General features: G+C 44.9%; 1 protein-coding gene across 1 annotated transcript; it reads left to right on the forward strand.

Annotated features, from left to right (window-relative positions):
• The first annotated feature begins 783 nt into the window (after positions 1 to 783).
• Positions 784 to 9,296, forward strand: LOC143283220 (CUB and sushi domain-containing protein 2-like). The gene is made up of 5 exons (XM_076589396.1): positions 784 to 841; positions 4,013 to 4,186; positions 6,042 to 6,227; positions 7,682 to 7,870; positions 8,898 to 9,296. The coding sequence occupies exons 1-5, from the start codon at positions 784 to 786 to the stop codon at positions 9,143 to 9,145; spliced, it is 855 nt and encodes a 284-aa protein (XP_076445511.1). The 3' UTR covers positions 9,146 to 9,296.
• The last annotated feature ends 1,981 nt before the right edge of the window (positions 9,297 to 11,277 follow it).

An 11,277-nucleotide genomic window follows, 5' to 3' on the forward strand; every position in this document is an offset into this window, starting at 1 on the left:
TTATCTAATATCAGGTCGGACAGAACAGGAAAAAAAAAGAATTTGTCATTATTACCGAGCGTAGGTCTGAAGACACGTTAGCAACAGGCTTCAGTGTCCAGAAAATATGCAAATGGCGAAGGACTAGCGGCACCGCAAGTTAAATGATATATACGTCTGTCCGACAAAGCATTTGCATTTCTTCATTATGGTTGCTGAAGCAGGTAGTATTGTGCACGGCTCTCTAACATTATAATGCGTCTGACGTCACACAGACAAAATGTCGGTGCTTAGTAGGGCTACCTCTCGAAAGCCAGCTTTCAAACATTGTCTCCAATGAGGAAATAACTGAGAATATTTCATTCTAATATCATCATCTTAGATGAACAGACTATAAATAAATAAACGAAAAAAGAGGGATATTTCAAATTACACAAGACTTTTATGTTAATTAATTTTATTGTATGAAATGTTGAAGTGATTGAAATTGTTTGCAGGAAACTCATGCCAAAATCTGTTCCTTTAATTAAACATTGTGGAAAACTACACAGACCCGTTATGTAAAATATTTAGGCATTCACGGTTAGATTCTGTTACACACCAGGCAAACACCAGCTCATTAACTGTATTAGGTATTTACAGAGGGGCAGCATAATTGTTTTATTTGAAAAGCACGACATTGTTTCAGCTGTTTGCCCGGATCTGACGGCTGCCTTTGCTGACCTCACCATCACAGAAACGGACGTGCAAACGACAGCTCACGTGTCTTGTTACCATGGTTACGAACTCCCGGACGGCGCAGTGATGAAGACTCTGGGGTGTACAGAGGGGGTATGGAACGGCACTTCTGACTGCCAGCTGCGTGAGTCATGACCATGGTCACCTGTTTTCATTTTCTGGGGAATTCAGTAATATGATGGCATGATCACAGTTTTGGTGAAGAAGGTCTATTGTGTTGCCTGTTTTGATTAAAAGTGAAATACGTAAGATAACTCGAACCTAAAGAATAAAATACGCCAGAGTCAACATTTATTTACAATACAGTTTATAAACTGATGTATACAACATTACGAACAAAAGGATACAACAAAATCCAAGTTGTGTTTAAAGTTCTAATAGATCAAACGTGCTCCTTTCTAACAAGAAAAGAAAAAACCCTGTCTCAGATGAAACATCTCAACAAAAGTCTTAAGTGAATGAAGGGTTAAATGTTTGAATTCAGCCAGAACCCTGGGGTAACACGTAACTACTGAGGAGTTCACCAGTAAATCATGCAGGAACATGCATTTTATTTTTCAGATCTTAAAAGCGGTCAGAAACGAGAGACTTACCCGTAAGGTTTCCATCCGCGAACAACGTGAACCAGACGAAAATGACATCTGGGTCACTATCAAAAATCAGCAGTTTTATTACTCGAGTGGAAAAGTGCGCGTATTCAACAAGAGAAAGAAACAACCTGTGGCTAATTTTGTTTAGTGTTTTATGCCGTTTATGTTGATGATAAATAAAAATCAAGCCCAGCGCTCAGTTTATATCACAGATTGACATAGGCTTATTGTCTGGCCAACAGTTTCAGTTTCAGTAACTCAAGGAGGCGTCACTGCGTTCGGACAAATCCATGTACGCTACACATCTGCCAAGCAGATGCCTGAACAGCAGCGTAACCCAACGCGCTTAGTCAGGCCTTGAGAAAAAGAAGTCTGGCCAACAGAAAAGTGAGAGCTGTATCACCAATGCTTTCTCCACTGCAGTGGGAAGTCATTTACAGTTTAGTCTTTTGTGAAGGACTATGACTCTCAAACTTGGAGGCAAGATTGCACTGGCTCTTAGTGCTGCAGCCTTGGGGGCTAGTTGGCCTTTGGGAACCATCCCAACGCCGACTGTCCTAAAACCCGCGTGCCGAGAGAGTGGGAAAGTACCTCTCCACTATAACTAAATTCTCGCCCAGGTGGTGGGGACAGCAGTTGCCTCCTCTGCTGTTCTGATGGCCATTGTCGAAAACGACTGTCATACAAATAACGATGCAGAATGACGCTCACACCTGCTAGGCAGAGAGCTGGTGGCTTTTTCAACGAAAAGTTATAATAATAATAATTATTATCATTATATTTATATAGCGCTGAATCTTGTGCAGAGGCAAATCAAAGCGCTTTCGCACCGGTCATTCACACGCATGCATAACTCTAAAACTGGAAAAATTCTGAAAACAAGGAAGAGGCAGGGAAGGAAGGCTATTTTGGGAAGAGGTGGGTTTTAAGACCAGACTTGAAAGAGCTGAGTGCAGAGATCTGACGAAGAGAAAGAGGAAGTTCATTCCAATTGCAAGGTCCAGAGACAGAGAAAGAACGGCGGCTAACGGTCGAGTGTTTGAATGCATACATTGATAAATGTGCATCAATTAGGTCTACACCATACACGAACAAGCGTGAACAAACGCACCGCACACTTGACACACGACCAGCGGAAGTTCAAGCAGCACACTACTCAGTAAGACAGAACAGAACGGAAGAGGTGTGGTTTGAAAGTTTTTAAAATGAACAGTGGAAAACCAGTTTGTTCCACACTGTTGAAACAAACACGCTTAACTTTTTGGGATGCAGTTTAAATACACTCATCTTTTCGGGATTTAGTTAAAATACTTCAGTAAACTCTATCTTTCTTTGATCACAGATTTCAGTTTTAGCAACAAAGAACAACTGATACTGGTATGTGAGTTGTTGTTACAAGTTTGTCAGCCGGTGTTACGTAGTAAATTTATCTGTCATCTTAACTACATGATTATTATTAGTTTAAATACCTTTCCCACCAGGTCCATTCTTCCACAGTTGACTGGGAAAATCAAACTGAGCGTCTAGTCATTCGCATGAGACGACAATCCGAGGTAATGTGTGCAGCACGCACTTGGCGTACTGAAAAAGATCCCATGGCAACACAGATTCGTTACCCTCTGGAAAAAAATCTGTAGAAGAAATCTACTCTGATAGGTACGCGAATATATACGCATGCACTCAAGGCATGACCGCAACAGATGGAGAAGCACTCTCAAGAATCAGCTACAGATTGGTGAGGACAAACTGTCAGCTGCTGCAGCAAAGCGAGCTCGCAGAAAATGGACTGCAGCCGACCGACCAGCATCAGCTTACACATGTGATCGCTGCGACAGAGACTCTCTCTCTCGCATCGGTCTCTACACTCACAGGCGACGCTGCTTGGTCCAAGCAGACAGCCCAGTTAGACATTAGGTCGGATATACTCTATCCATGGTCAGCCATGACCGAAGGAGGCCTACTACTCAAGGCCTGACAAAGCGCACAGGGTTATGTTACTGGTCAGGCATCTGCCTAGCAGATGTGGTTTAGAAAATGTAGACACGAATATATACGCATACACTCAAGGCCTGACTGAGCGCACCGGCCGGGTTATGCTGCTGGTCAGGCATCTGCCTAGCAGATGTGGTGTAGTGTATGTATGGGTATGTGCGAACGATGTGACGCCTCCTTGAAAAACTAAGTTTGAAACTACCTGTAGAGGTATGTATGTATCTTTCTGACGCATCCTTGAAAAACTAAATATGAAACTGCCTGTATATCTTCTTCTTCTTCCTCGTTCGCCTCCCGTTAGATGAGCAGCCCAGTGTCCTCGATGAAGGCTGCCGTCCGTCGCAGCTCCTCCAGGGTGCCGTACAGCTTGGCTTCCACTGCTGTCGGTGTTGGCCAGTACTTCCTCCTGGATGCTGCATGCGTCGTACAGTCTTGAAGGATGTGGTCGGTTGTCACTGGTCCCTCACCACAAGGGCACTCTCCACTCTGTCCAATGCCAAATTTTGTGTGTATGTGGTGGAGCAGGCGGTTGTGTCCAGTCCTCAGGCGGAAGATCTTGACCTGTTCCCTTCGTCCCAGCAAATGGTATCTGTCTTCTGGGTTATATTTGGGGTGCTGGATGCGCCGCTTTATTCCTTGCTGTGCCTTGATGATTACTGCCTGTATATGTATATGTATCTAACCATTTTTTTTCCTGTTTGACTTTCGTGCAGCTCCATGCAGCCCGATCTCAGTGACCCAAGCGGTGGTGAACGTGAGCTGGACCAGCGGAGCCACGGTAGCCAACGTCAGCTGTCAAGGAATCAACACCTTCGTCGACGGGTCCACGCAAAAGACTCACGTGTGCTTGCTGGGAGCCTGGTCTCCTCCTGTACAAGACTGTGTCGGTGCGTGGGTTGGTGTTGGCGTGTGTGTGTGTGTGTGTGTGTGTGTGTGTGTGTGTGAGTTTCCAACGATGGAACTCCCGAACAACAGATTTAATGACACACTGGTTAGTTGCAGTTTTTCATTATTGACTCACTTGTGACTCACCTGTGTGTCCGTGGTAAACTTTAACATTGCCATTTTCTCTGCAAATACTTTGTCAGTTGCACCAAATTAGGCATAAAAATAGGAAAAATTCAGTTCTTTTCAGTCATCTTGTTTAAAACAATATTGCACCTCTGGGATGGGCACAAAAAATTTAAAAAGAAGCCAAATTATATGCAAACTGAATTTCCTGTTTATATTTTTTTTAATTCTCTAAACTTGGCACTTTGATCTGATATTCTGACACAACAACAAGAGAAGTCATTATTATCATTTTTTGTTCAAACAGGAACTTCTTTTGCTAAGCATGGAAGTTATATTTATTTTACATGTCTTTGGTGCAGATAGTAAAAAAGGGAAATTAATCTGTAATTAATGCTAGGGGGCTTAATTTACTTTAAACTTATCTTTCTCATCTGAAACATTACATTTTGAAATTATATTCAATACATAAAAAGCTTGTGTGTTTTACTCTCAGTGTACAGGGCTTTCATTATGTTCATTCGCCCAAGAGGTCTTTTTCGGAAAATACTAAAATCAATACGACGAGTGGACTTCATAGATCTATTGGCTGAGCCCTGAAGGTCATGGGCAAAAATCAATTGTGTACACATATTTATACATACTCAAAGCGCGTGCTCATATTCTTTGCGAACGCGAACGAAGCCATTTTGTTTCAAGTTGTTGACCTGGCCGTTCAATCCTATATTCAGTCAACAATACACGATATAAACATGTGATGAAAAGTTGGAGAAGGAGACCGTTAAATATTTATTCAGAGAAAGATTTGTGAACGCCTCATCACTTACTGGATTATGCCCCAAACTGCCATAAAAATATCCACAGAATCAGTCGGAATTCACAGTGAAAAATAATAAACCATGAGAGTTAATACCTTTGAATTGATGAAACTTAAAAATTTCCAGTCTTGACTTTTCTCAAAATGAAGTCCTTTTCACTTCATACGACGTTTAGAAGTACTTGTACTTGGCTCTACATGTTATTAGTTTAACAAAATACTCAATTTTCATATCAACTTTAAAACTATAAAACTAGAATGAACATAAAAGAGAAACTGAATCGACCTTGTCAACCGGGTGTAACTAAACTTGTACATCCATCTAGATCCAGAGAAAACGGCTAAATGTTGTTGCAGTGTGATTGCGGCGATAGCCACGTCTCCTTTACCGCGGACTTAAAAAGAATTTTATTGCCCTTAAAGATTTTTTGAATGCCCAAGATACACCAGAACAATATTATCTAAACAGCTTTCACACTGCGAATACCGCAATCGATTTATCGCCCTTTAAAAAAAACATGTTTAAATATTATATTTTTGAACGTCAGTTAAGGAGCCACGATAGTGTAATGGGTAAGACAGTTTCTTCTAACCCGAACACGCGGGGTTCGAATCTGGCGTTAGGACTTTTTCTTTCTTTTTTCTTTTTTTACAGAACACATTTTAACGATTAGATTTTTTTTTAAAAGTGTATCACAAGTGAGTCTTGAAGGCCTTACCTCTCTTGTTTTTAGTTAAAATAGGACTTCTCCTCAGTACACATGAGCGGGTTTACATGCATACATTCCTCAACCACCCGTCCATTTCTGCCTCCAGCTTCCTCCTGCTACTACTATAACACACACACACACACACACACACACACACACACACACTTCAACTATTCTCTGAGTTGCTTCGTAATCTGTGAGCAGTTCGCTGTCCGAATCTGACGGTGGACAGCGCGACTGTGAGCCAGCACATAGACTCCAATGACCAGCAGCAGGCGGTTGTTGTTTGCTACCCCGGGTACCACTTTCCGGACAACACCACCCGGAAGACGTTGTCCTGTTCCACTTCCGGTTCCTGGTCAGAACCGTCAGTCGCAGGCTGCATTCTCAGTTGAGTATCGTGGACGTGCTTCTTCTTTGACTGGTGTTTTTAATCATGAGCTACCGCATTGAAGGGCATGCAGAAGGCGGTAGAATGAATTATTAACACGCACACATACACATATACATACACACACATTGTATTTCTCTTTTTCGACACAACAGATTTCTCTGTATGAAATTCAGGCTGCTCTCCCCAGGGAGAGCGCGTCGCTATACTGAGAGTGCCACCTTTTTTTTTCTTTTTCTTTTTTTTTTCCTTTTTCCTACGTGCAGTTTTTATTTATTTTTCTTATCGCAGTGGATTTTTCTACAGAGTTTTGCCAGGGACAACACTTTTGTTGCCGTGGGTTCTTTTACGTGCGCTAAGTGCATGCAGCACGCGGGACCTCGGTTTATCGTCTCATCTGAATGACTAGCGTCCAGACCACCACTCAAAGTCTAGTGGAGGGGGAGAAAATATTGGCGATTGTACCGTGATTCGAACCAGTGCGCTCAGATTCTCTCGCTTCCTAGGTGGACGCGTTACCTGTAGGCCATCACTCCACTAAAGCATACACACACACACACACATATGCACACATGCGCACGCATGCATGCACGCACACACACAAACACACACACACACACACATGCACACACACATACCGACACACTCACACACACACACACACACACATGCGCGTACACCAACAAAAACAACAAACTTGATCTTATATCGGGTTGTTAACATAACAGGACAGCATTCTTGATTAGATAATGTAGAATGTGTTTGCTAATATCCGTGTTTTATAATTGAAGGGATAGTCTGGGAAGTGGAGAGTGGTGGTGGTGGTGATGATGATTGCGTAGAAAGAGACTTACTGGGCGATTCTTAGGCAGGGCCCAAACTTCTATGTGTTAGTTCTGAGAGGACGTTGTAAAATGCAGGTATATATCTATCTGTATTCAGGATGTTGAGAAGAAAAGACCGGAAAACGAAAAATACGGAATTTCATATCGGTTCTCAGAAGTATTGATACTCCAACGGATACTCAGTTCTGTTATTATCTAAATCAGTATTGGATAAATTGGCATCCAAATCTACACTGTGAAATATATTCAAACGTATCTACACAGTAAAATAGCTGAATTCCAGTTTGGAAATCGGACGTACAAAAAGATATTTCTGGCACAGTCGTACTTGTCGAAGGTATGACACTATACCTACATATGTTTCATGCCCACAAGTAGTGTTGGGATACAGATATAGAAAATGCATACTTTCGCATGACACACTAAGAAACATTACTTTCGGAATTTTGGAATGCATAGAAAATTATATAACCCCCCCAAAAAAACAACAAAAAACGTGTGTGCTGACAGGGAAGTGATCAATTGTCTTCTCTGTCAACTGGAAAAGAAATCACTTCAACAAAATAACTGCTTTGATAAATATGTTGCGTATAATATGACGTTTCCAGCAACTTGCAACGAAACCAGTCTGACCAGACTCAGCCACACCAGTATGAGCACTATCCAGACGATAGGTGACGCCATTCTGAAGCGGGTGACGTGTGAGAATGGATACCAGTTTCCGGATCAGACCACCTCACGGGTGTACGGATGTGACGGCGGTGGATTATGGTACCCCTCTCTTGACAACTGCACAGGTGCGTTCTTGTCTCGGATTCAAAATTGTTTTTTAAGCAGTCATGAATTTGGAATTTTCTGAAGGCCAATGTCAAACCGAACGATTCCGAATTTTGAATTGTCTGTATGTCTAAACGATCCTGAATTTCGAATTTTGCCGTACAGTATGAAACGAACCCGAATTGTAGTTGGTTTTTTTTGTCTAACCAATTCTGAATTTCTATTTATGTCTGTCGATCTGAAAGATCATGATATTTGAAATATATCTCTCTATAAAAACGATCCTGATTTTTTTTAACTATGTGTGAAGACACAGTAGTCGAATGGTTAGTGTCATTGTTTGGTGGGTTACGGAATCACGAACTGGAGTATGGCTGCGTAAACAACATGCTAAAAGCGGTCACATATTTGCAAAACCACATGGACATACGAGCAATCGAATGTGGTAGGAGCTGCAGCCTGCTGACAAAGAAGAAGAATTATGTTAGTTTGCCTTTCTGGCGTCCGTCTCTGTCTCTCTCTGTGTTTGCGGAAGTGTATGATGCCAAGATCTTGTCAATTGCGCGGGTATGGTCTTTTACTCAGATCCATTTCTAGCCGATCCTGAACACCGGATAGCGTGTATGTCCGCCAGATTGTCTGTCCTGCCTCCGCCTCCCTGTGAATTTGTGTGAGTGTGCGTCAGTGTCGTTGAGCCAGGACTGGACTTCTTAGTCATCTTCAGATCAACTCTGTGTGAAGCTCATGCTTACCTTCGCTAGCAAAGGAGAAACAAGAATATACATCCTAAAGTAAAATGTTTGGCATAAGAATGCGGACGCGCGTGCGCGTGTGTGTGTGTTCGTACGTATGTTTGTGTGTGTATGCATGTGTGTGTGTTTGAGTTTATGAATATTTAATTTAGGTATATCAATGTTTGTTTTATTCTGCATTCAGAAACATCCGCTGGCAATTTCTTCTTTTGTACTTTTGCATTCGTTTTCAGCTGCATTATGTACACAGTTTCTTTTTCTTTTCTTTTCCTTTTTTTTTCTTCTTTTTTTTCAGTCGTCGAATGTGCCACGGTTCAAGGTCAAACGAATGCTGCCATCTTGTCAGAGAGCCGAGTCTACCAAGGGACGGTGACGCTGACCTGCACAGCTGGGTGGAGCTTCGCCGATGGTAACGTCTCCAGAGTTCACGTGTGTCAGGCCAACAAGACATGGAGCCCCTCTCCAGAATACTGTTTGCGTAAGTTTGGACCCTGTTTCGATGTAAGTATGGAAACAGGGTTTTCTGCCAGGTTACAGCTGTAATTTTAATTTTTTTTCTGTTTCTTACTTCGTGTTTTTTTACGCAAGTCTGAGCTCTCCTCGTCTGAATCCTTTCCTTGTTGTACAGCGTTTTGTTACATACATGTGCTTTATACGAAGGAGAGAGCATTTTCATGGCGATGGTCAGCGTACATAGGAGATGGTCTGTGAGAAGAAAACATATTGGTAGGTAGAAAGGAGAGAAAGAGAGAGAGAGAGGCGTGCATAAAGGGTTGCAGACGAAGTCCGCACTGGGACAATAAGATGACGGCGTCATGAGGAAGCTGACAGGGCAACACGACGAAAACTGCATGACGAGGGCTGCATGACGAGAATTCCATGACGAGGGCTACTCCACGGGGACTACACGAGGGCTGCATGACGAGGGCTACTCCATAGGAACTACACGAGGGCTGCATGACGAGGGCTACTCCACGGGAACTACATGAGGGCTGCATGACGAGGGCTACACCATGAGGACTGCATGACGAGGGCTACTCCATGAGGACTACACGAGGACTGCATGACGAGGGCTACTCCACGGGGACTACACGAGGGCTCCATGACGAGGGCTACTCCATAGGAACTACACGAGGGCTGCATGACGAGGGCTACTCCACGGGGACTGCACGAGGGCTGCATGACGAGGGCTACTCCACGGGGACTACACGAGGACTGCATGACGAGGGCTACACCATGAGGACTACACGAGGACTGCATGACGAGGGCTACTCCACGGGGACTACACGAGGGCTGCATGACGAGGGCTACTCCATGGGGACTACACGAGGAGTGCATGACGAGGGCTACACCATGAGGACTGCATGACGAGGGCTACACCACGGGGACTACACGAGGAGTGCATGACGAGGGCTACTCCACGGGGACTACACGAGGACTGCATGACGAGGGCTACTCCATGGGGACTACACGAGGAGTGCATGACGAGGGCTACACCATGAGGACTACACGAGGACTGCATGACGAGGGCTACTCCACGGGGACTACACGAGGACTGCATGACGAGGGCTACACCATGAGGACTACACGAGGACTGCATGACGAGGGCTACTCCACGGGGACTACACGAGGGCTGCATGACGAGGGCTACTCCATGGGGACTACACGAGGAGTGCATGACGAGGGCTACACCATGAGGACTGCATGACGAGGGCTACACCACGGGGACTACACGAGGAGTGCATGACGAGGGCTACTCCACGGGGACTACACGAGGAGTGCATGACGAGGGCTACTCCATGGGGACTACACGAGGAGTGCATGACGAGGGCTACACCATGAGGACTACACGAGGACTGCATGACGAGGGCTACTCCACGGGGACTACACGAGGACTGCATGACGAGGGCTACACCATGAGGACTACACGAGGACTGCATGACGAGGGCTACACCACGGGGACTACACGAGGAGTGCATGACGACTGCTTCTCCACGGTGACTACACGAGGGCTACTCCATGGAGGCCACGAGGGCTGCATGACGAGGTCTACACCATGGGGACTACACGAGGGCTGCATGACGACTGCTACTCCACGGGGACTACACGAGGGCTGCATGACGAGGGCTACACCATGAGGACTACACGAGGGCTGCATGACGAGGGCTACTCCACGGGGACTACACGAGGGCTGCATGACGAGGGCTACTCTAAGGGGACCAGAGGGCTGCATAACGAGGGTTAATCCACGGGGACTACTGTACGGGGACTACACGAGGACTGCATGACGAGGGCTACTCCATGGGCACCAGTATGGCTACATGACGAGGGCTACTCCATGGGGACCACATAGCGAGGGCATGACGAGGGCTACTCCATGGGGACCCAATGGCGAGCGCATGACGAGGGCTACTCCATTGGACCACATAGCGAGGGCATGACAAGGGCTACTTCAAGGGGACCACATGGCGACGGCATGACAAGGACAACCTTATGAGGACTACATGAAAGCTACAATACAAGGGTTACTTGACAAGGACAACTCCGCTACACTAGGTCTTCATGACGAGCGCTACACAAGGGCAACTTGACGAGGGCGCCTACACGGGGATTACACGAGGGCTACACAACGAGGGCAACTTGACGAGGGTTACACCACGATGGCAACTCCACGG

Source organism: Babylonia areolata, chromosome 6 (genome assembly GCF_041734735.1).
Source record: "Babylonia areolata isolate BAREFJ2019XMU chromosome 6, ASM4173473v1, whole genome shotgun sequence".
NCBI lineage: Eukaryota > Metazoa > Mollusca > Gastropoda > Neogastropoda > Buccinidae > Babylonia > Babylonia areolata.

Excerpts from the sequence above, each read along its gene's own strand:
- LOC143283220 (XM_076589396.1), top strand. The coding sequence starts at position 784 with ATGAAGACTCTGGGGTGTACAGAGGGGGTATGGAACGGCACTTCTGAC. Across the intron at positions 842-4,012 it reads CACTTCTGACTGCCAGCTGC|CTCCATGCAGCCCGATCTCA; the intron begins GTGAGTCATGAC and ends ACTTTCGTGCAG. Across the intron at positions 4,187-6,041 it reads TCCTGTACAAGACTGTGTCG|TTCGCTGTCCGAATCTGACG; the intron begins GTGCGTGGGTTG and ends ATCTGTGAGCAG.